This window comes from Arachis stenosperma, chromosome 8 (genome assembly GCF_014773155.1).
Source record: "Arachis stenosperma cultivar V10309 chromosome 8, arast.V10309.gnm1.PFL2, whole genome shotgun sequence".
Taxonomy (NCBI): domain Eukaryota; kingdom Viridiplantae; phylum Streptophyta; class Magnoliopsida; order Fabales; family Fabaceae; genus Arachis; species Arachis stenosperma.
In genome coordinates this window covers 37,517,589-37,544,405 of record NC_080384.1, presented here as the reverse complement: position 1 = coordinate 37,544,405, position 26,817 = coordinate 37,517,589, and the positions used below count along the sequence as shown (strand labels likewise).

The following is a 26,817-nucleotide window of genomic DNA, read 5'->3' as shown; positions in this document are numbered from 1 at the left end:
GGCATCACGACAGACTCCTTCGATCCATCAGATGAGGGCAATATTGGAGGAGCTATTGGAATCGTACTCGATCTGCTCAACAATGCCCACAGAGAAAGGTTCTATCTAGCTTTTTCATCTCTGAATATAATTGTTTGTTGGGAGGATGGTGGTGCTAAGGAGGAGGAGGTGACGACAGTTGGCTATGATGCCGTTGATGATTTCTCTAAACTATTGAAAGAAATGCAGAACACTGTGGATCCAACACAAGAGGAGCAGCAGCGATGTAGTGGATCTAGCCTGCGACGAAGAGGAGTGACGGCAGGGTGCGAGCTTGCAACAGAGAGGAGAGGTGCGATGCAGAGGGGTGGCGCAACAACGCCGGGCGCCAGCGATAGATGAAGGGCAGGAAGAGAGGGAGCAGATACGGTAGTATGATTGTTGTTAATGTTAGAGGTTTTAAGGTTGAAGATGATGAAAAGGATAGTTTTAAAATTTTGAATAATTTTTTTAATAATTGGTCATTTTTGTCGAACAAAACTTATCTTATACGAGTATAAATTTAGTTTTAATTTTTCATGGTTAATTTTGTTAGTGTCCGAATCTTTTATGGTAAGAAATGACTATTTACTCTGACTAGCTAGTCTTTGTTTAAAAACATGAAAAAAAATATAAAAGATTAATCACATATTTCTTTTTTTTTTAACAAAAATAAAAATCTTTGAATTAACTTTGTGAAGAGCTCAAATTCTTCAAATGTGTCATAAACATCATAAGGAGAGAGAGAGGGGTATCAAAAATGAGTGTGTATAGACAACAAATTGTGAAGAAAATTACAATCAACTTTGGATGCATGGGGATCAAATTAAATTTTGGTTATATACATTCGTAGAATTTTGAAAGAAAGATCATTGATCAAAGTTTGATCAAATAGTTAAGAAATTTGAATATGCATGGTGGACTTATAGACAGATTTGTTTAATAAAATAAAATAATGATGAAATTTATAAATATTTATTAGAGAGGAAACATTATTAGTTGTTGGTATAATTAATTGTTTTAATAATTTTTTCTAATAAATATTATATTCTTTAAAAAATCTCGTCTAAAGGATCAGAATAAAATAGTATGTTGATATAAAAGGTATTTTTTGTCTAAAGCAGGGAAAAAAAAGCTGACACTAGATAATCAATACAAAATTAGCTAACATCATGTTAATATTAAGGTGGAAATTCACCTGCAGTCGCCTGCAGGTGAAGTTGCTTCTGGATCGTTGAGTCGCCTGCAGGTGAAGTTGTTTCTGGATCGTTGATATGTGTTACTGTATGGTTTAAAAAAAATCGATTTATTTTATACAAATGGTTTATTTAAAAAAATCGATTTGAATAGATCCAATTTAAAATAATTTAAATTCTTTCTGCGTGTTATTCCTAAATTCCTAACAAATGAATTTGATATGTTCTTTTTCTTCATTCATATTGACCAATTTTTTTTAAATTTATCTGAAACTTTTTTTATTTAATTTTTGTCAAATATATGTATACAAATTGTTTGAAAAAGTAAAATTTAGTATTCTGAAAAAGAAACAAAATTCACGATTTTTTTTATAGGAATGGCATAAATGATATCATCTGTCCTTTTTTTGTGTCTCTGTTTCTAGTTTCTTGATGAGTTTTGTTTTGTTTCCCATAACTTACATTTTCAGTTGCTTTTAAATTAAACTGTAAACAGATTTTTAATTAAGCTATAAAAATATGTTCAATTGCAAATTTATGGTTAAATTAAATTTTATGGTAATCAATCAATTAACTTTTATTTTACTAATAAACTATTTTCAAGCAAATTATTGTTGATTTTTCAATATTATTCTATAAATAAATTATTTTTTTAAGATAATAAGACTATAATTTACTTGTCTAGAAATTATGATTTCACTGTCATGCACATTTTTGTGTTTTTACTTATCAACTAGAATTTATTTTTTAATGAAATTAGAATTTATTTTCAATAAAACAAAAGTATCTAATCAAAATATTAATTTGGTCTCTTTAAATAATTGAACATAATATTATTAATTTTGTCTACAACAAAAAATTTTAATAAATTTTTTTAAAATAAAATTGATTCAAAAATAGAGAAAAAAAAAGAACAACTAATGAAAATATTTATTTTGACATTGCCATCAAGAATAGGATAGCCATAGAAAAAATTCAACCAAATAAAAAAGACCTAACTCATACAATTAAACTACCATCATATCATCACAATAAACTATAACATCACCAATAAACTATAACATCACCAACTAAAGAGACATATAACAAATATGAAAGAGATCATGCCAAAATTTCAACAATGCTCATGCTATCAACTAGTCTACGTTATACCATAATTACATTTTTGTCTTCCATCACATGAAATTGCCATAAATTATCTTGGCATTTATGATCCTGAACATCAAAATGGTGTGATGACATAAATATGTACGTATTTATTAAATAATTTTCATCATTCATAGAGGAATGAATATAAACATAAATTAAGAAATACATTTGAAATAATAAATTTGATTAAGAAATATAAATAAAAGGAACATACCTAATTGAAAGTTTCGTATTAGTTCTGAAAAAGAGATTGAAAGAGAACGAATTTTACATACGAAACGAAGAAGAAGGGAATAAAAGTAACTGCTTGGTCCAATTCAAACCGGTTTTTTAAATAAACCATTTATATAAAATAAACCGATTTTTTTTAAACCATATAGTAACACGTGTCAGCCATCCAGAAGCAACTTCACCTGCAGGCGACTGCAGGTGAATTTCTGCCTAATATTAAAGTTACAATTTCGTTAGGTAAATAACAGTAAATCTGAACAACATGAATAATAAACTGCACTTTCGTTTTATAAAAGATGAAAAAAAAATAGTTCATCATAAATTATTTTTTAAAAAATCTTATTTTTACCTATAAAATTTTAACCATCTAACTTTTAACCCTTTTATTATTGTATGCCTCTTCCCCAAATTCTCATTACACCGTCGGTCTCTCCCTCACCAGCTAATTTTAGTGCTGTCGAGCTTCTTCTCCATCAAACTGTCTGTTTAAAATGGAAATACACATCCACATACGTAATAAAATAAACATTCAATAAATTTTATTGTATCTACTAAAATCCAATCCAAGTTAAATAAACGTCCACTCTAAAATAAAAATAATCATCCATATACCAAACCATCTTTACAGAAAAATAACATAAATATAATTAATTAATGACTAATTAAGGCCTAATGGAAACACCGCTATAGTGCATCATATTAGTCAAAATCTCATTTTTATTTGACACACTTTAATTAAAATCCCTATTAATTCGGGTAGAATTTAACCCTCAAACTTAGAACCATACAAGATACAACAACAATGGCCAACATATATAAGAAAGCCATCTTTAGTTGATTTCTTTCTACATAAAACCGCTACACGACGATGGGGTCCAAAAGCAGTGTCACAATGTGATCTTTCAAAAGCTCACAATTGGTGTATTTATCCTCAAAGTTTAAATAATAAAACTCAGTTATACGTGCCAAATTAACAATGCAATCAATCAGAAGCTTTGGGATATTTTTAATTAACTTGAGGTACTCTTCGTTCATCTTCTTCCAACAATTATCGATATCCTTGTTGATGAATTCATAGGCCTCCTCTTGTGAAAAGTCATATTGCTTCATGCAACATTCCACTGCAGATGCAACATGTTTCCTTTGTTGCTCAAACTACAAATAATTGAGTAATACAAAATGTTGAATTATATGTATCATCAAAATAAATCTGATAAACTAAATCAATTGAAAACTCATATATGTATATTATCTCAGTTTTTAAGTCAACTATTACCAATATATTTAAATGTAAAATAGGTCTAAATACATTAAAACTTCATAGTTTTATCTATAAAAAGTCAAAACGCAAGTTATTTTAAAGGAGTATATATTAGCAGGAACCTACTTGTTGACCAACCTCTCTTTTTAATTTTTAGGCATTAATATAATTTATTAAACTAAAATATTAAAATTATTCTAAATTATATAATATTTAATGTTTGTTTAGTCACATTTTATTATGTTTCAGATTTTAGGTTTATGTCTATAAGCTATAACAATATACAAAGAGGATTGTCTCTTTTTCTCTCCAATTTATCCTTCCATTTTTACCCATGTTAAAAATTGTCTAACCACAGATATAGACAAACCTATAGATAATAGTTATAAATAAGCATATATATTCTATATATGGTCTATGTATAGATAATAATGTTATAAATATTTTTTTTTTCTTTACTTTATTACAGGTGATAGTGTAATCACCACTTTTATAATAATTTGCTAGACTTTAAATTTATTTATTCCATGGAATTATTGTTTGTATAAAAGATTTATAAAATTAAATTATTTTTTATTCATCATTTATTAAGTTTTTTCAACCAATCTATAATTAAAAAAAATATGGGGATAATTTTTAAAATAAATACATTCTAAAAACAATAGAAAAAGTGATTGAAGAAGTATAATAATGCTTGTAAAACCGCTAGTATATATAATATGTGTAAAGTTTCCAATTTAAGGATAGAGGTTCAATTTTTCACTACTACAACCATTTGGTAATCAAACTTAGAATATCCACTTTTTCTATTATATATATGTATGTAAAAGATAACATATTGTTATATATTATTTTAAATTACAATTGACTTTTGATGAATATTGTTCTTATTAGCTAGATTCACGTTTTAAGAAAGGTTAAATAGATCAAATTAATATGTATTAGAAATTTTAAAATAAAAAAATATATTGAGATATAGTAATAATTTTATATCGTGCTATTTAGCTAATAATGTAAATTTCTTTATAAAACAAAATTCTTAAGTTTCATATACCAATCCTAATGAGTTACTTAATCTCTGTAAACTTATAATTGATCATAATTTTTCAAGTAAACTATAGTGATTATCTATAACTCTCTCCCTTAATATTTACATCATATAGACACACATACAAATAAGTTGAAAAGCATGAAAACAAAAACTTTCTCAGAAATAATCTCTACCTTATGTGAGGCCGAATCATTCTTGATCCTTGCAATAGTAGATGCAGCTTTTAAGATGGCTGGACAATCAGAAAGCCAATCAAGCGTCTCTTTGGTTGCAAGTTCTTTTACCAAAGCAATAAACACTGTTAAGACAGCAGGGAATCCACCCGATACAAGTCCCTGAACCTTGTACTCATCGTATGTTGGGATATGGCCCTCATGGCACCATTTTGCTTCAACAAGGTAGGCATGTGCCAACGTAGAAAACTGTCAGCGCAATAATTAGACTCATTAATTAGCTAGCTATGTAGGTGGAGACTGTAAATCACCATATTATACATAATAAAAAAACATTTTTTTATTAATATTAACCAATAATTTTAATTAATACTTATTTTTATATTATTAGGATCTAAAATTTAATATTTAAAATTTACAATTTAATTCAGAGTATAAAATATTAACTAAGTATTGACTAAAATATTAACTAAGTATTGACTAAGTACTTAATCTCATCTACGGCGGATTCATTCGGAGGTCTACCCGTTCGAAGATAAAGAACCTCCCCATCCAACGAAAATACTTGGATTAGTTTACGGCCACCATAGATGATTAGAACAACTTGAGCTGGAGGTTGAGCGACAATGAGAAGCAGAACGGGAATTACGAAAAAAAGTATGATGATAAAAAGAACTGGAAGAAAAGCTCTTGAGGTTAGAAGCCGACCTCCGAAGACGGAGCAATCGAGCAGATTAGGAGAAAATCCTTCTAGGAGGCGAAGATCCGTTTGTTAAAAAGATCATGCGAGCTAGGATTTTCAGAAATTTCAAAACTCCTGACATGGATCTCTACGACGGAACAACCGATCCAAAGCATCACCTCAACAATTTCAAAAGTCGGATGACCTAGCCGATGCCTCTGAGGTGATTCGTTGCAAAGCCTTTCCGATAACTTTGACCAAACCTGCAATGAAGTGGTTCGATAACTTACCTCCTAGATCGGTAACTTCCTTTGACGACCTGAGAAGGAAGTTCCTTACCAAATTTTCAATAGAAAAAGACAAAGTGAAGCACGCTCCAAGCCTGCTAGGGGGTAAAATAAGAAGTCAGAGAGACACTCCAAAACTATATGGAGAGATTCAACAAAGACTGCTTGAAAATACAAAACTTACCTACTGAAGTAGTGATAATGGGGTTAGTTAATGGCCTTAAAGAAGGGTCATTCTCCCAATTCATATCCAAATGACAAATGACTTTCTTGTACGAAGTACAAGAACGTACAGAAAAATACATCAACATGGAAAAAAATTTTCGACTTAGAGAGCCTCCCCCGAGGCCCAACCTGTCCTACCCAACTCGGGACAACGAGAAAGAAGCTCAGAAAAAAGAAGAGTACAACTCGAAAAAACCTCGAAGGTATCATAACTATATCCTACTCTGAGTTTCTCTTGTAGATATCTATATAGAGATATGTCACACTAAAAAGCTACCACCTCATTGGCCTATCAAGCATAAAAGGCCAGAAGTCTGACAGAATATTACAAGTACCACAAGTTGTATGGACATTCTACCAATGATTGTTATGACTTAAAAAGTGTCATAGAAAAACTGGTCAGGGATGGTCGGTTAGAAACGTACCTGGCCGAAAGATTAGATAATCCAAGAAAGAGAAAAAGAGACGAAGACAAAGAACGACAAGAACGTCCCCTGCAAACTCCTGAATGACACATACATATGATAAATTGAGGGTTTGTTGGAGGAGGAATTTCAAAATCCTCACGTAAACGACATCTCAAAGAGGTATATCAAGTCGAAGAAGACAACGAAATTTCTGATTTACCAACCATTTCGTTCACCAAAGAGGATGCTCAAGGGGTGACACATGGTTACGACAATCCGGTAGTGATAACAATAATCCTCGCCAATGCAAATCTCCATAGAACCTTGGTGGACCAAGGGAGTTTGGCAGCAGACATACTATTCAAGCTTGCCTTTGAAAAACTTGGGCTAGAAGAAAAGGATCTGAAGGCATACCCAGATAACCTTTTCGGGTTGGGGGACATGCCGATCCGACCTCTTGGATTTATCTCACTATACACCACCTTCGAAAAGGGCACGAAGTCAAGGACGTTAAGCTTCGATTACATTATGGTCGATGTCATGTCAGCGTATAATGTCCTAATAGGTCGGACCACTTTAAGCCGAGTAGTAGTTGTCTTTACACCTCACTTGTGTATGAAATTTTTCACTACAGCAGGAATTGCCACAGAAAAGAGAGATCAAAAGTTGGCACGAAAGTGTTACAATGGAAGCCTTAATTTGAAAGGAAACCAAGGCAAAAAAGAAGTCAATAGTATCAAGTTTGGTGGTGTCCGAACTCGGGAAGAATTACGTCCCCAACCTGAAGGGAAGAGAGAAAAAGTGCAAATCGGGGATCATGCCGAAAAGACAACGAGTATAGAGGCCAACCTAGAGGAAGGTCTAAAAGCACAGCTTGTTGAACTGTTACGAAGAAACTCCAACCTTTTCACCAGGAAAGCCTCTGATATGGCTGGTATAGATCCCAAGCTGATGTCTTATAAACTCGCTGTCTCTCCAGGTTTTCGACCTATTAAAAAAAGCGTCGAAAGCTTGGTTCTGAAAGGGCATAGGTCGTGGAACAACAGGTGCAGGCACTATTAGAAGCTGGATTCATAAGAGAGGTAAAGTATCCATTATGACTGACTAACATGGTTCTGGTAAAAAAGCAAAATAGAAAACGGAGGTTGAGTGTCAATTACACTGACCTCAATAAGGCTGGTCCCAAGGATCCATATCCTCTCCCAAGCATTGATGCCCTGGTTGATTCGGCCTCAAGATATCGGTATTTGTCCTTTATGGACGCATACTCAAGATATAACTAAATTCCAATGTATAAACCAGACCAAAAAAAGACTTCTTTTATCACTCTGAATGCTAATTATTGTTATGTGGTAATGCATTTTGGATTAAAGAATGCTGGAGCCACATACCAGCGACTAATAAACAAGGTATTCCCTTTTCACCCCCCCCCCCCACTTAGGAAAACTCATGGAAGTATATGTGGATGACATGCTCGTCAAGATCAAAGACGACTTTGCTTTTTTGTCTGACCTTTCCGAGGTATTCTCCACAATAAGGAAGCATGCAATGAGATTAAATCCTTCAAAATGCACATTCGCAGTAGAGGCCGAAAAATTCTTAGGCTTCATGATCACTCAAAGAGGCATAAAGGCATAGAAGCTAACCTAGACAAATGCACAACCATATTAGAGATGAAGAGCCTGACTTCTCTCAAAGTAGTCCAACAACTAAATGAAAGGTTAGCAGCATTATCCAGGTTCTTAGCAGGGTCAGCATTGAAGTCTTTTACCATTGTATTTAATACTCAAAAAGGAGAGTCAATTTGAATGGACCCAGGAATGCGAGCAAGCCTTTCAAGATTTTAAAGCATTTCTGGACCAACCCCCTATACTTATCCGATCCATCACGGAAGAAGAGCTCGTCCTTTATTTGGCAGTGGTGAACCGAGCTATAGCTTCCACTCTAATCCGAGAAGATGAGAACGAACAACAACCTATCTACTTTGTAAGCAAAATCTTTACAAGGAGCAGAGCTAAACTATCAAAAGATAGAAAAGTTCGCATATGCTCTTATCCTCACCTTTCGAAGGCTCTGACTTTACTTTCAGGCTCACACTATAAAGTTCCAAACTAATAAACCCGTGAAGCACATCCTACAAAAAAATGGACATAGCAGGAAGGATGCTACAATGGGCTGTAGAACTGTCCGAGTTCGATTTGAGATGTGAAACTCGGACATCAATCAAGCCCCAGTATCTCGCCGACTTTGTGGCCGAGTACACTGAAAGCCAGGGAAGTCCGACAACTTGGAGCTTATATGTAGATGGATCATCCAACAAAGTCGGAGGCAGAGCAGGCGTCATCCTAAAAAATGAGCAAGGAACTCGGATGGAACTATTATTAAGGTTCGAGTTTCCTACTTCCAATAACCAAGAAGAGTATGAAGCCTTCCTTGCTGGCTTGAAGCTGGCTAAAGAAGTTGGGACAGAAAGATTGATAGTGCTTAGCGACTCCCAAGTAGTAACTTCCTAAGTTAACGACACTTGTCAAGCCAAAGATCCCAACATGAAAAAGTACCTAGAATAAGCACGAGAACAATTAGCACAGTTCTCGAAAAGAGAGATATGACACATAGCTCGAAAATCAAATGCCCGGCAGATGTCCTACCAGGGGGCAACAATAGGAGTCTCATCCAAAAAACTCTCTACGCACCATCAGTGTTAAAAGGAGATGCAACTCAGACATAATCGCCATATCCATCCAAAATTTAGGATGGATGACTCCCATAGTCAACTACCTTAAATTTGATATCATTCGTGAAGATGAACAAGAAGCACAAAAATAAGGGAGGCACAAAATTACACCTTGGCCCACAACGTGCTATACAAAAGAGGGATATAAACACCTTTATTAAAGTGCATCCCAACGACTAACACCAAAAAGGTCCTATAGGAAGTACACAATGGCATATGTGGCAATCACTTACGAGCCCGATCACTAGCCAATAAGGTGATCCGAACCAGCTTCTTTTGGCCGACTTTGCAAAGAGAAGCGGCTGAGTTCATAAAAAAAATGAACGCTTTTCCAGAAGCATGCCAACTTTCATGTCACACCTCCCTAAGAGCTCATCGGCTTCACCTCACCATGGCTATTTGCAAAATGGGATCTCGATCTTCTTGGACCATTCTATCAAGCTCTAGGACAAGTAAAATACTTCATAGTAGGAATTGACTATTTTACTAAATGAATTGAGGTGGAACCATTAACGACCATCACAGCCCACTGATAAACCCATATTTTGTGATATATTTTGTGCTTAGTTTGAGTGATTTATTCAATCATTCACCCACTTATTCATATTAATTGCATGGTTTTACTTTCCATTCCTTATTATGTGATGTATGTGAAAAACATGTTTCCTATGCTTTAAAATTGATTATTTTAATTACCTTTATTTCCATTCGATGCCATGATTAGTGTGTTGAGTAGTTTCAGATCTTCTAAGGCAGGAATGACTTAAAGGATGGAAAAGGAAACATACAAAAATGGAAGGAAAGCGTAAAATGAAGTTTTGGAGAAACTGGCATCCACACGATCGCATGGATGACGCGGCCGCATGCCAAGCGCGAAGAAGCAGCGACGCAGCCGCATGACTGACGCAACCGCGCACCTAAAAAAGAACACCTATGACGCGGCCGCATGACTGACGCGACCGCGCGACAAGAAAAACTCCAATTGACGCGACCGCGTGACCCACGCGGACGCGTGACAGAGGCCACGCACCAGAAATTGCAGAAAACGTTCATAGCGGATTCTGGAGCCCTTTTTGGCCCAAATCCAAGTCCAGAAGGCATAGACCAGTGGTTATGAAGTGAGGGAATGCATTCCATTCAGAGTCTAAAATTTTTAGTCACTTTCCATGATTTAGTTTTGGAGAGAGAGAGGCTCTCTCTTCTCTCTTAGGATTTAGGATTAGGATTTTTAGAAATTAGGAATTTATCTCATCTTCTTATCAGGTTCAATATTCCTTTTTCATTACTTGCTTTCTCAATTTAGTTTATGAATTCTTCTATGTTATAGATTACTCTAATTGAATTAATGTTATTTGAGGTATTTCAGTTAATACTGCTTTCTTTTATTTATGTTATTGATTATTTCCAATCTGAAGACATTTTTATTCCAGTAGATTTAATTCCTTTTCCTTTTGGTCTTGGTTAAGAAATCAGTAACTCAGGAGTTATCTTAGCTCAACATAATTGATAACTGTTATCTTTGCTAATTAAATTGAACTTCAATAATCCCAACTTTTTCTTAGGAAATAAATAGGATTCGAAGGTCGAACTAATTAGTCCCTTGACTTTCCTTTGCTTTAGCAAAGGTCAACTAAGTAGAATTAAGATTCAACTTTCATTATTATTGATAAGAATAACTAAGTCTGGACTTCCAATTTCTTGTACCTTGCCAAAGGGTTTACTTTGCAGTATTTATTTATTTAATTGCCATTTAAATTATTTGCCATATTAATTCTTCATTCTCAACCCCAATTTACAATCTCCATAACCAATAATAAGAACATACTTCCCTACAATTCCTTGAGAAGACGACCCGAGGTTTAAATACTCGGTTATCAATTTTAAAGGGGTTTGTTACTTGTGACAACCAAAACGTTTGCACGAAGGAATTTCTGTTGGTTTAGAATCTATATCTACAACGCGACTATTCTTATAAAATTCTTTACTAGCAAAAATCCTAACGTCAAAATGGCGCCGTTGCCGGGGAATTGCAAACGTGTGCCTTATTATTGGTTATTGTAAATATTTTTCAAAAAAAATATATATATATATATATATATATATATTTCTTTTACTTGTTTATTTGTTTCTCCTTTTTCCCCCTTATTTCTGATAACTACTATGAGTTCTCACCCCTCTCGCTTTGAGTTTGGTTCTAACTTTGTTGAAGGAAATAGAAACCACAACAGGAATATGCATCAAAGTCAGACCAATCAAGGATGGATGGAGTTAAGAGGATCTAATCAACCCTTTAGGCAACAATACCCTCCAAGATATCATGGACAATGACCATTCTACAATGCATACTCAGCTGAAAGATATGGTGGACAACCTTGTAACTACCAACAAGCCCCACCCTGTGCTCAAAGATCACCCTCTCGACATAACTTTGAACCACCACACTCACAAGCTTCTTTTCACCATTCACTACCACATGATCCTTATTCACCCCAACGCCAATCCAATTACTCCCAAGAACCACCACTCCCTTATACACCATGTCCATATTCATCAAGCCAAGAATCACAGGTTCGCTTCAAGGAATCAGTAAACCAATTCAATGCAACCCTTCATCAACTGGAGCAAGCAATAAATCAACTATCTTCCAGACGTTCAGCTACTCAACAGACCCCCATGGCTTCATGTGGAGAATCTAATGAAGAATGTATTGTGAAGAAGACACAAGAGACTCCAGTGGACAGCATAGAGCATAACTTCGTACAGGAACAAGTCGAGGACGCTGTCATTGTAGAAGAAGAAGAGTTGGTTGAAGATTTAGGAGATGCTGAACCTCCTAGGGAATACAGAGTCATGGAAGACCCCGTCAAGGATGTTACAACTGACGCTAAAGAGGATGTTGCACAACCTCCAATGCGGATATCTTATGAAGAACTGGACGGAGTAACTCAAGACGCATGTTTCTTTGATGATGATAGTCACCAGTCAAGTCCTCCTAGTGATGAACTTGCAGCCGCGAGTGAATTCTCTGAGACAGAATAATCTTCCCCAAGTGAATACGAAGATGATGCAGAGGTCGACTTTTCTCAACCTCCTATTTATGACTCAAGTGATGAGGAAGATATGGAAGACTTTGACCAGAACATGGCTGGAATGGAAAAGGTTTGCAAGGAAGTGGAGGAATCCACTAAAGACCACAAGGGAGTAGATCTTGCAGAACCACTGGAAACACTTATCCCAAGGCCATTACCAACCAACACAGACTTCAAGTGGGTAAAATCCTTGACTCTTATCTTTATTTTTCCACTTGAATATGGTTTGCTTGAAACAGATGGCCAGCTTAGAGCTCTTTGCGGCTTTAAGAGAAAAAGGGAAATGACTCGTACTCAGCGCTGGTATGCAAGATCCAATGAGGTTTCGCACTTCGATTTTAGGTGCAAAAGTTGGTGTCAAGTTCACTTGATAGGATCTCGGAAAACGTTTGGTCATCTTGGTGAGAATCTAATTTCCAAACCGCCCGGATGGAAAAGAATAGATCAAAACAAAGGCGGATTTGGAACCAAAGTTTGGGATCCTGGAAAATACTCTGATATTCATCACCCCGGGAGTCTGAAAATCTGTTTGAAGCTGCTTAGAAGCTTCACATGCCTAGTTTGGGACCCCGAAGGCTATTGGCATTCCAAGCATTGGTGGAGATTTTTGGATGAATTTAAACATAAGCCGCCATAACAGGAAGCTCATCAAATGTCCAACTTAAGGACTTTAACTAAAAGTGCTAGGTGGGAGACAACCCACCATGGTATGATCGTTTCTTCCTCATTTTTATTTGTTTTTAAGTTTTATTTTATTTTATTGTATTGAACCTGGAGTTTTGCATAACATTCATATTGGCATTGCATTTTGCATTCAGTTAAAAAAAAAAAAGGGTGTGGGACGCGACCGCATCACTCATGTGATCGCGTCAGCTGCGATAAAACACCCCCCACACGTCCGCGTCAATCACGCGGCCAGGTGACCTGGAAATCGGCGTAAAGATCCAACGCCCAGAAAGTTGGGCTGGAATCGTGTGGCCATTGTGCGTTTCGCACAAAATGAACCACGCGATCGCGTCATATGCACAAACATCAATCTCACGCGCCAGCGTGAGCGACGCGATCACGTCGCGAGGATTGCACACCACCCCAAAGGAGACAGAGAGTTGCGCTGACACGACGCTAGAATCGTGCGTTTAGCACAATTTTCAGCCACGCGATCGCATGCCTCAGGCGATCGCGTCATTCCCTCTTTTACCCATTCCACGTGATCGCGCAACCCACGCAATCGCGTCACCCCTACTACACCCCAGCTACGCGACCGCGTGCTCCACGCGATCGCGTGGATTCAAATTTATAACCCCCCCAAGTCACGCGAACCCTATCCGTCGCGCCCCACCCCAAAACCCTCCCCTCCCTCTCCTCTTCTCCAACCACCCAGCCACCACCATCGGCCACCCCCGCCCCCGTCGACCACCCAGAACCAACCACCACGCCAACCCTCTTCCTCCTCCCCCTCTTTCTTCTTCTTCTTTCCCCCTTCTCCCTCCACCGCCGCTGCCCCCCTCCACGATCGCCACCCTCCCCGCCGCCCACAACAGCCGCACCATTCTGCAGCTCCCACCTAAATCCGATCAGCCTGATGGTTACAAAAGGGCTGAGGAGGACATGCGCTTTATGCGAATTGATTGGGATGCAGTCAAGGCGAGAATTGCCCTTGACCCGACTGTTCCATGGAAATTGGGTCAGGACACCACCATGCCTAAGGGAATCAAGCGGATTTACTTAAATGATGAAGCTCGACTATGGCACCAGATCTTGAGCACCTATGTTATGCCGAGTACCCATGAGATCGTGATACCGGCCGCTATGATCACCCTCGCTCCTTTGGTGTGTGATGGAGGGTAAGGACCTGTACCTGCCACGCTTTATCCGGTCCTACATGGCCAGGGTCCACGTCCGAGGCACTCTTCCCTTTCCCTATTTGGTTACACAGCTGGGCCGTCGAGCTGCCGTGCCTTGGGAGGATGCCGATGAGAAGCCACCGGCTGCAGACTGCAGGAAGATTATTCCTCACAGTAGGAACTTTCTACCTTTAGGCTACAGACCCCCACCCTTCACTGCTACTGATGAGACAGCTACACCTTCCGCTGGTCCTTCTTCCTCCACAGCTACCCCTGCTACCACTACTGCCCCTCCACCTGCCTCAGAGCCAGTTTATCACCTAGTGCACCGCTTGTTTCAGCAGCTAGACAGGATAGAGCGCCGCAACCGGCGCCGGTATGAGAGATCTGAGCGTCACAGTCGGCGACGTTATGAGCACATGAAGCTGTTGATACGATCTGGCAGTGACATCTCCTCCGAGCCTGACACACCATCGGAGCCATCTGAGGAGGAGGCGGATGAGCATGAGGAGGAGACCCATCCACAGAGAGAGACAGAGCAGGTAGACACAGAGCAGGCTGCACCACAGCAGGAGGTCCCACATCAGATCCAGGCTGCAGATCCCGACATCCCTATACAGTCAGCACCTCCTCTGCAGCAGCCAGATCCTCAGACCACCACCACAGAGACTCCAGCTACCCATCCTTCTGGGGATGACACTCCTTCACACGCAGCTTGAGTGAGCATCGAGGACGATGCTATTATTTAAGTGTGGGGAGGTTGCCATCTCTGGCGTATCTTTATTTTGGTGAACCACTACAAACTTTCTCTTATTTTGTTCATTTTCTGTATTTTTGCATATTTTTCTCTTTTTGCTTTTTATTGTACCTTTTACATTTTGCACTTTGAGCTATATGTATACTACTTTGGATATTTTAGCTTGATTTGCACATTAGTTTACTAGTTTTATTTTAAGTGGATTAATTAGTATAGTTTACCCTTTTTAGTATATGATAGTTGACTTGATTGAAAAATAAAAAGGAAGTAAGCTAGAGACTTTAACAGAATAGAAACAATCCACACCTTGTATATATAGCATTACATGTTAGTTAGTTAACAACATTTCATCAAGGAGAAATACTAAAACCTTAAAAGCCACCCAAAATAATTTTTTTATGAGAATAATGAGAAATTTTAACTAAACCTGCATGACATATATGAATGATATATGATTTATGAGTTTGAGAACATACAGCTTGTGAGTTTTGAGCTTAATTGTATGGTTACATTTAAACCATAATATTTTATTCCTGTGTGTTCCATCCTTCTTTTTTATTTTGGTATTCTTTGCTTTGTTTTAATCTATATATCCGATTATAGAATATAGATACATACCAAGAGAGTGATTGAGGCCATGTTTGATTATTAACTCACTTATCCCAAATAAAGCCTACCTTTTATGTCATCCTTGTTAGCCCCCTTGAGCTTTAATCCCCTTCTGTTTTATAACCACATTATTAGCTTTAAGCAGAAAAATAAAATAAAAAAATCCCAAGTTGAATCCTTGGTTAGCTTAAGATAGAAATTGTGTATTGTTAAAGTGTGAGAAAACCTATTGGGAACATGGATAATGAAAAATAGGGTAGAAAGTTGAAAAGAATAAAGATGTTCCAAATTAAGAATTTTTGGGAAACATGCTCATGTGAAATTAAATTAATTAAATTACCATGTGCATAAAAAAAAAGCAATGCACATAGAATAAAAATAAATATGAGAATGTAATATCAAAAGTGGGAAAAATATGGAAAAACAGGTAAAGAAGCTTTACTTTAGAAATTATGTATGTTAGGTGAGATCTTAGACTAATTAAGGATTCACTTATTATCTCACTTAGCCTTATACATATACCCTTACCTTTACCTTGGCCCCATTACTACCTTAATTAAAGACCTCATGATTTTTGGTATGTCTATATTTTATAATTGTTGATTGGTTAGATGAAGAACAAAGTTATAGAAAGTAAGGATAAAAAGAAGAATAGAGTGATTAACCCAATAAACACTGAGTGATTAGAGAGTAAACACAAAATCCAATTAGGATTCAATAACTCATCAACATATATCTATGCTTAATTTGTTAATTGTCTTGCAAGTTTATAAAATATTTTTCTTCCCATTTCAAGTGTAAAAGTGCTTTAACATTATCTAAGGTTGGCTATATATATATATGATTCCTTGAGAATGTAAATTGATTTAACAACATGTAAGCTTTATATATGAGTGAATAAAATTAGAATTGCATCATGCATTTAGTTAGTTGCATTTAGATTAGAATTGCATTGCATGGCATTCCACCACTTCAACCTTACTTTTTACCTTGGATATAGCATGAGGACATGCTATTGTTTAAGTGTGGGTAGGTTGATAAACCCATATTTTGTGATATATTTTGTGCTTAGTTTGAGTGATTTATTCAATCCTTCACCCACTTATTCATATTAATTGCATGGTTTTACTTTGCCTTCCTTATTATGTGATGTATGTAAAAAACATGTTTCCTATGCTTTAAAATTGATTATTTTAATTACCTTTATTTCCATTCGATGCCATGATTAGTGTGTTGAGTAGTTTCAGATCTTCTAAGGCATGAATGACTTAAAGGATGGAAAACGAAACATACAAAAATGGAAGGAAAGCGTAAAACGGAGTTTTGGAGAAACTGGCATCCATGCGATCGCATGGACGACGCGGCCGCATACCAAGCGCGAAGAAGCAGTGATGCGGCCGCATGACTAACGCAACCGCGCACTTAAAGAAGAACACCTATGACACGGCCGCATGACTGACGCGACCGCGCGACAAGGAAAACTCCAATTGACGCGACCGTGTGACCCACGCGGACGCGTGACAGAGGCCACGCACCAGAAATTGCAGAAAACGTTCATAGCGGATTCTGAAGCCCTTTTTGGCCCAAATCCAAGTCCAGAAGGCATAGACCAGGGGTTATGAAGTGAGGGAATGCATTCCATTCAGAGTCTGGAATTTTTAGTCACTTTCCATGATTTAGTTTTGGAGAGAGAGTGAGAGGCTCTCTCCTCTCTCTTAGGATTTAGGATTAGGATTTTTAGAAATTAGGAATTTATCTCATCTTCTTATCAGGTTCAATATTCCTTTTTCATTACTTGTTTTCTCAATTTAGTTTATGAATTCTTCTATGTTATAGATTACTCTAATTGAATTAATGTTATTTGAGGTATTTCAGTTAATACTGCTTTCTTTTATTTATGTTATTGATTATTCCCAATCTGAAGACATTTTTATTCCAGTAGATTTAATTCCTTTTCTTTTTGGTCTTGGTTAAGAAATCAGTAACTCAGGAGTTATCTTAGCTCAACATAATTGATAACTGTTATCTTTGCTAATTGAATTGAACTTCAATAATCCCAACTTTTTCTTAGGAAATAAATAGGATTCGAAGGTCGAACTAATTAGTCCCTTGACTTTCCTTTGCTTTAGCAAAGGTCAACTAAGTAGAATTAAGATTCAACTTTCATTATTATTGATAAGAATAACTAAGTCTGGACTTCCAATTTCTTGTACCTTGCCAAAGGGTTTGCTTTGCAGTATTTATTTATTTTAATTGCCATTTAAATTATTTGCCATATTAATTCTTCATTCTCAACCCCAATTTACAATCTCCATAACCAATAATAAGAACATACTCCCCTGCAATTCCTTGAAAAGACGACCCGAGGTTTAAATACTCGGTTATCAATTTTAAAGGGGTTTGTTACTTGTGACAACCAAAACGTTTGCACGAAGGGATTTCTGTTGGTTTAGAATCTATATCTACAACGCGACTATTCTTATAAAATTCTTTACTAGCAAAAATCCTAACATCACCCACCGAAGTCAAAAATTTCTCTACAAGAATATTGTCACAAGGTTTGGAGTTCCCTACTCCATCACCACAAACAATGGAACTCAATTTACCAACTCGACCTTCAGGAACTTGGTGGCTAGCCTCAAGATAAAATACCAATTCACATCGGTAGAACACCCTCAGGCCAATGGACAAGTTGAAGCAAGAAATAAAGTTATACTGGCCGGATTGAAGTGCCGACTACAAGATGCAAAGAAAGCGTGGGCAGATGAGCTTCCTCAAGTTTTATGGACATATTCGACAACTCCTCATTCCACAACAGGGGAGTCACCTTTTCGGCTTGCTTATGGCGTAGAAGCCATGATTCTCGTAGAAATCACTGAAGAATCTCCAAGGGTTATATTCTACAATGAAGGAGTCAATATCCAAGCACAAAAGGAAACAATCACTTAAAACCTAAAATCATTATCAAAATGAAGAAATAATTTTTGCAAAGATTCTAAAGTTGTTTAAAAACCACAACTAAAGCAAAATTAAAATTGTCCAAAACTAACTACCAAGACCCACAGGTCGGGCTATACATGTAAGAAAATTACAATGGATGGAGCTCCTCCTAGTAATAACGTCCTTGGATCGAGAAGAAGAAAACGGGATTGAATTAGAGAGAGGAGGTTGTTTATTAGGCAAGGATGGGGTAGCCTCATCATCCGTTTGGACAAATCTTTGAGAAGCCACCTCGGACTGGGGACCTGACGCCTTATGATCGGGCACAGGAGCACCCTCGTCCTCCTCGGGGGCAAGGACTATCTTCCCGTCTAACACAATATTATCTCGAGAAAAGGTCAATCTCGAGAGCAAGAACTCAAAATTGAGCCTTCAGATTCTCCACTATCTCGTCCATCCCCTCAGCAACACTATCCTCCAAATCCTTGTAACTATCTCTTGCCTTAACAATCTCGTCCACCAAGTCTAGCCTTTCCCTAAAGACCCTGGTGTAACTCTCCTCAGATTTCTTCTTTAAGCCCTCAGCCATAGCCAAAGTTGCCTCAGTCTGCTTAACCTTTTCCCAGACTTTGGACAGATCAGACACCAGGATCTCATTCTCAGTCTCTAACTCTTTCTTCGTCTCCCTCAAAAATGCCAACTCATCTTGTAAGTTAGCTAGGGTGCTCTGAGTGGCCCCTAAAGGGGTATTCTTTAGCTCCTTCAACAAGGCTACGTAGAGCCCGACTGTCTGAACCCCTCCTCGGGCCATGACCTAGAGGTGAGATTCTATAGCAACATCATCCAACTTATAATACTGTGAGAAATGATGTGCTTCTTACTACAGGCTAAGGCATCAAAACCCTGTTCTTAAATGCTTGAGCTCGACGTCTTGCACTTCTTGGTGGCTGACCCAAGATTTGAAGGGGGTGGATGGTTTACTTGTTTTGAAGAAGGAGGTACTTGTTTCTCCAGGTTGGAGAAGATCGGCCGAGGACCCGAGTCAGGTGTAATTTTCATAGAAGTAGAGGCGCCTGAGTCTGACTTAGAAGGCGAGGCCATAACTTCGGTCTCTTGTTGCTGAAGATTGTGAGCGACAACACTTTTTCTCGCAGGCCGTAATATTTTCATCGCGGCCGATCGACTTAGAAGCCATCTTTTCTACACGACATCAAGAAATCAAAACAAAGTCAGAAATGAAATGTTGGAGTAACAACAAATCAAACAAAAATAGAAAGAAGGTTACCTAGCTCGGATTGGAGTTGGCTGGGGTTCCCTAAAAATTTTTTGGTATCCAAATAAGGAGCACGGCCCAAACACTCTTGGAACAGGCCAACTACACTCTCTTCGAGCTCATCTAAATTGTCAAAATTGTACTTAACTATTACTGGTTTCTCCTCCTAGTATAAAGAAAAACAGGGTTCATCGTTCTCATCAAAGAAGAAAGGTTGGGCATTATCAACAACTCAAATTTTGAAGAAATAATTTTTAAAATCATGGAAATACCCGTCAAAGATGGCAAAAACCTTTCTCCCCCTGGACAGCTCGAAAGGAGACCCAACCTTGTTTCTTGGAACTAAAAGACTTGGTAAGAACAAAGAGATAGAAGAAGACCTTCAGAGAAGGTCGGACATCAAGCTCTCGACACAAAAACTGGTATATTTTTTAAAATTCCAAGAATTAGGGTGCAGTTGGGTGGGAGCGACATTGCAAGATTAGATGATATCAATTTCAAAATTGGAAAAAGGGAGGCGGACATCTAGCTTATTAAAAAAGTAATCATAGGCATAAAAGAAGTTATGCTTCGACCTATCAAGTCGGGGGAAGCATACCCTCTCCTCGGGATTAGCAACAATTATCTCAAAATTTCTCTCATCCTCCCGACTTACATATAACCTATGATGTCTACGAAATTATTCAGCATATTCTCTATCAATTACAGGGACGGGAGTAAGGACAGTTATATCTACCTAGGTCAAGTCGGATGAAATTTTGGTTGACATGTTGTGAATTACAGATCGAGATATAAAAGGTATACCTACAAATACAACAAGCAAATTGTCACAAAAGAACTCGGACACCAATCAAAAGAAATCGGGTTATCATCAACAATTTGAAAATGTATGAAATCAAAAATTTCTTGCACACAAAATACCACAACATACTTCTAAATACAGAAATGGTGTCACTCCCAATCACTCTAAAGTGACACCATTTGGAGGCAAACACAGCTACATCAAAGATCATAGTAACAGTTTAAAGAAAACGTCAAATCTTTATCACCAACAACATTTCAAACCATCATCATTAAAAGCAAATACAGATACTACCTAGAGCAATTGAAATAAATCAGATAACAAGAAAAAGGTAGAAAAGAGTACCAACCTCGAAGAAATAGAAAGGTAGAAGGGTACAATTGAACGGCGAAAATGCGAACGGTGACCCTCTCGAAAAATGAAAACAAAATCCTATAAAGCTTTAAGATGAAGGAATCTTAAATTGGGAATGGATGCATGAAAGAAGTTCAAAGAAAGTGAAAGAAAGAGAGAGAGCAAACGTTTCAGAAACGAAAAAAGAAAAAAAAGAAAAAAAGTGAAGAATTTATAATACACAAGAGGCAAAAAGGATATTTTGCACCCTTCTTTAAAAGTAACGCACGGATCCCCAGAAAAATGCCGTGTAACGTATGCTACGTCATTAAGGAATAATGCAACGTTTTAAAAATTTTGAAACACATCGAGTACCTGACCTCTTGAAGGTAGTGTACCCGACGAAGGAAACTGGAGACAAAAATGCTCGAGCCCGACCTTATGAAAGTTCGGACTCAACCAAGGACACTGTTCATACTCTGGTCGAAAAACATAAAGTCAGGCCCAATAAGGAAAAAGGCCCACCCAAAAAGGGTGGCCACTTCTACTTGCCCGACCTATTAAGAGGTCGGGTACGACAAGGGAGATCCAGCCCCACTTATCTGAATAACTACTTCCCTAAATCTCTCCTACTATCTCTACCTCATTTAGAAGATAGATCTCAACACACCCCCAAGATAAAGGGAACGATTATCCACCAACAAAGGTGAAACTACTTCAAAAAGGTAGTTATCTATTCTACTATAAATATACTGACACTTCTGAGGTATATTCAAGTCCCAATCTATTAAAAACCTGCTTAAAATTGCAGGTACCACCTCTTACCTCTTCCCGAGGACCTCGGCACCAGAACAAGTTGGTCGCTGCCTCGAAAAGAATCTGGACTTCATGTTCAAACTCAAATCACTATTTCAAGTAATCCCAGAACAGGACCAACACTTTTTATTAATATTAATCAATAATTTTAACTAATACTTTACTTTTATATTATTAAAATTTAAAATTTAATATTTAAAATTTATAATTTAATTCAGAATATAAAATATTAACTAAGTATGGACTAAAAATAATAAATTTTATTAATTAAAATATCAACCAAAATCTTAACTAATATTAATAAAAATTGTTTCTAACATTTCTCGAAAAGAAAATTATAGTGACTTTTATAAATGACCATAGGACATTTTAACTAATCTTGAACATTAATTTGTATGTGACCAAAATTTGTTTATATATATAGAATAAGAAGCTTACAGTCTGTTTAACATGTTGCAAGACGAAGCATGATTTTCCACTCTCAGCAGTCAATGACTCCATTTCAACCCAGAACTCTAAAAGTGCATTAAAAACCACTTTGAAACACTCTGGAAGAGATGCAATGCAACTAATGTCCCATCTGAAAAAAGAGAAAAAAAAGAAGCTATAAACTAAATATGAAAGTGAAATAATCATCAGTAGATCGAATTATTAGGAGAATAATATAATGGCTAACAAAATGAATTCAAAAGCTTTGCATTGAGATAATAATATCTTAATGAAAAATTGGTCATCAATTGTTTACTAAAATATCTACCTTTGCATTGCCTCTGTGAAGAGCTCAAGCTCTTCCATTGTGCCATAAACATCATAAGTATCATCAACAAGAGAGAGAATTAAGATTGCTTTGGCCGTCATTCGTCTTGCAGTGCTGTATTTAGGCTCAGGGTTTACACCAAATGGCCAAATGAATACTTCAACTACTCTATCTCTTGCATAAGGGACTTTTCTTGCAAAATCTGATTCTATCCACCACCTGTGTAATATTACTAACAAGTTATATATCTATTATTATTGTTAGAGATATAAACATTCATCTTATCTTCTTCTATCAGTTTAAACTTTTAAAATAAGTGATTTTATTGTTAGAATATAATTAGGATCAATTAGTATCATATATTAATTGATCCTAATTATATTCTAACATTTATGATAAATATAGTGGTCATATATAGCAAATGCTTTATAATGACAAAAACAAAACGTTTTTCAGAATACGATGCATTGAATTATGCCCATTTTTATAACCTATTGAGAGCTTCTATTTACATGTATGCATGGGAGTAATTTATGATATATGCATGAACGGGATAAATTTTTAATTATGAGTAGACTTGAATTTTCTATTTTAATAGAAATCTATTTATATTTTATAAAAATTGATCCCATAATCATATATATACTAAAGTCATTTTACATTTAAGTGACGATATATAAATTATTTATAATTTTATCGTGTAAATATTATGGTAAATATTATTTTATTATAAAATTAAGTATATATATATATATATATATATATATATATATATATATATATATATATATTTCAATCTTAATGTTACTTCTTATAACGGTTTTCACAATAATTAATAAAATGACTCATACTAATAAAATCTTCTCTTAACAATATTAATGTCCTCTTAACTATTCGATTTATATTTTATAACAGTTGTCGTAATAATTAACAAAATTAATCCTACAACTAAATATTTTTTTAGTAATGTTAGTTGTTTTTTAAATTATTCAATTTGTATTTTTTAAAACATATAATTTACATGTATATAGCAATTAACTAGAAATAATATTTGAAGTTATAATAATGATGATAAATGTTAAAAAATATTGAAGTCTTACAAAAGAGTAGTAATAAAGAGGATGAGTTATAAAATCAATAATGTAAAGCACACTGCATGTTATAAGATACTTAAAAAATCAATTCAAATTAAAAAAAAAACATTAAAAATAGTAATCACTAACTAAAAAAGTTAACTTTTGAATTGAATTAAGTAGTTAACCAGTGTTATTTTATTTTAATATTTATATTTTAATTTTATCTAATGAAAATATATACAATCTATTTGTACTTATCAAAAAAGTTGATAATATAAATATATGAAGTTTTAATTTTTGAAATAGAAATTAATAAAAATACAACACCTATGTGCGCATACAAAATATTATTACTTATATAAAATACATATTAAAATATAAAATATACATTGAGAATAAAACAACACAAATATTTATACGCAAATATATAATGACTAATTTTTTGTGTATATATAGCATTTTTAATAAAGATAATCTTTGATATTATATAAATAATTACGAATCTTAAAATATTTGTAAATTTACAATGTATATTTTTTTGTGATTAAACTTTAATTATTTCACAAATTATTTTTCTATTCATATTTATAATTATATATTTAAAATTATTTTACAATATTTATTAATCGCTATCATCATTTATTTGAGTCTGTGCAACGCAGGGATTTCATTCTAGTTTATATCAATAAAGAGCACGTGGCTAGCTTTATAAGTACTTACTTGGTATTACTACCAACTTCTTTTTGATGCCATTTTTGTACCATATTGAAATCTAATTTTGCAAAGTTTAGAAAATCGCCTTTGTCATGCGAAGGATTCCTTGTATAGAAAGACATATATGATTTTGCCCTCATTCTTGGAATTGACTTGTGAAGTGGTTGTTCTAAACTCTGATTGATTTGGTCAGCAAGGGATGGACTCAACTGATTGACAATAGACTTAAGTTTATTGTAGGTGAACTCGTGTGCTTCTTCTAGTATCTCTTCTCCATGGATTCTTAATTGTGCAGCTTCATACAAACTCCACATTCCTTTAACATCTTGAACAACAATAATTTCATGGAATTCTCCCTTTCTATTCTTGAATTTGTTGAAAATATCTGTGTGATTCACATACATACTAACTAGTGTGAAACATTTAATTTATAACTAATTGATATGAAATTTTTTTGTTATTGAAATTATATAAAAAATAGACAAATTTTATACATACCTGATGAGATGTGATATCCGTTTTGTCTAAACAAACGAAAGAGTAATGCAATAGAGTAAATGTCGTTTTCTTCAACAGCAAGGCCATTGTAGGTAAAATTATTATGGATTTGTGCTAATGCTTCATTAATTTCACATTCAAAATAATAAGATATACTTAAACGTTGAATTGAGTCAATTAAAATTAATTTTTGTGAGATGTTATTATCACTAGAAGATAGATACATTTTTACTATCTCTCGATACTTTTGAACTTCTTGTTTCATAGTTTCATCGACTTCCTGCAAATAATTTAAACGAATGAGTTGAAGTTTTCACGGAACATGAAAATATTTTAATTAGATTTATATGATATCGCAAAAGAGTTAAAAAAAAAAACATTTCAACTATACTATATAACCTTATGTTTGGGAGTTAATATTATGGACGTGGTATATCATAAAGTTAAAGAAAAATAAAAAGAAAATAAAGAAATTTATTAATGGTAAATACATAAATTTTGGGATGGTAAACAAATTTTGAAAATAAACAAAGAAAAATAAATAAATTTATGAACGAGATATATATATATATATATATATATATATATATATATATTGTGTGATGATAAAATGCATAATTTTTTTTAAGGTAAACACAATATTTTGAATGAAGTATACGAAGAAAATACATAAATTTATTGAGAAAAAAACATAAATTTTGTTAAGATAAACACATACAATATTTTGAAGAGAAATAAATAAATAAATAAAACAGAACATACAGGAATTTATTTATGATAAACAAGAAAATTTTGTTATGATAAACAGTAAATTTTTTGGTGAATAAATATAAAATTATTGATGATAAAAATTTGGAAATGTTGTGATGATAAACAGATAAATTTTTTAAAAATATTATGTTAAAACACAAAAATTATATGATAGTAAACAGACAATTGTTTATTAAGAGAAATAAAGAAAGAATACGCAAAAAAATTATTTATAATAAACATAAAAATTTTATGATTATTAAACACACAATCTTTTTAAAGGTGAACACAATTTTTTAGAGAAATATAAAAAAATATAAAATTTATTGACAATCAACATAGAAATTTTATATTAATAAACACAAAAATATTTTATGTATAATAAAAATTATTCAAAAAGATACCACGATAATATATGTATAACAATACTCATATCTCATCATACAAAATTAAATAAGATGTATACCAAAGATTCGGAATCAGCATATTTCAAGAAAGTATCGTGCCAAATGCTAGGAGCAAAATTTGCATAGCTTCGCTTTGAGTTAGAAGGAGCATGTTGGCTTGAAGTCATCATTAGAACTAGATGATGATAATGTATGGTACTAGATAATGAACGATGTTAAGGAGTTAACAGCCAATAACTATATGTAGAATATGGTTCATTCATGCAAAGGGAGATGAGTTAATGTCCTTAGCATTTTCAAATGTGAAGCTGAAAGGGACATGTATGGTACTAGTTAATGAACGATGTTAAAGAGTTAAGAACCAATAACTATAAATAGAATATGGTTCACTCATGCAAAGGGAGATGAGTTAATGTCCCTAGCTGGGTGCCCATTTTCAAATGTGAAAAATGTATGGCCCAAGTGGACAGCTAAGCTATGTACGAAACAAGATTCCTTTTTATTTTGTCTTGTTAAAAAGTGAGTGAATTCTCTAGAAATTCCTCAATTAGAGAATTGCATATCCTTTTATGAGTTGTTCAATTTTGATGGGAGGAATTTAATTGTGTTATCTTGATTAAGAGCTAATTTGAGAAGTAGTAAAAGTTTTTTTTTTTAATTATAAAAAGTTATATTGTGCATGTTGGTATTATTTGTGAGAAACGCTTCTAACTTTTTAGAAGTTAATTGAGAGTTTTT

At 34.9% G+C, this 26,817-nt stretch overlaps 1 protein-coding gene across 1 annotated transcript; it reads right to left on the bottom strand.

Moving 5' to 3' along the window:
- Positions 1–3,163: 3,163 nt before the first annotated feature.
- Positions 3,164–26,575, bottom strand: LOC130944013 (probable terpene synthase 2). Its single transcript, XM_057872129.1, has 7 exons — positions 26,139–26,575; positions 24,923–25,202; positions 24,431–24,809; positions 22,635–22,853; positions 22,316–22,457; positions 5,080–5,328; positions 3,164–3,749 (listed from the first exon to the last, which is right to left on the bottom strand). Exons 1-7 carry the CDS (start codon positions 26,247–26,249, stop codon positions 3,453–3,455), a joined length of 1,677 nt encoding a protein of 558 aa, XP_057728112.1. The 5' UTR covers positions 26,250–26,575; the 3' UTR covers positions 3,164–3,452.
- Positions 26,576–26,817: the final 242 nt, after the last annotated feature.

Excerpts from the sequence above, each read along its gene's own strand:
- LOC130944013 (XM_057872129.1), bottom strand. The coding sequence starts at position 26,249 with ATGATGACTTCAAGCCAACATGCTCCTTCTAACTCAAAGCGAAGCTAT. Across the intron at positions 24,810-24,922 it reads CGGATATCACATCTCATCAG|ATATTTTCAACAAATTCAAG; the intron begins GTATGTATAAAA and ends TGAATCACACAG. Across the intron at positions 22,458-22,634 it reads TTCACAGAGGCAATGCAAAG|ATGGGACATTAGTTGCATTG; the intron begins GTAGATATTTTA and ends CTCTTTTTTCAG.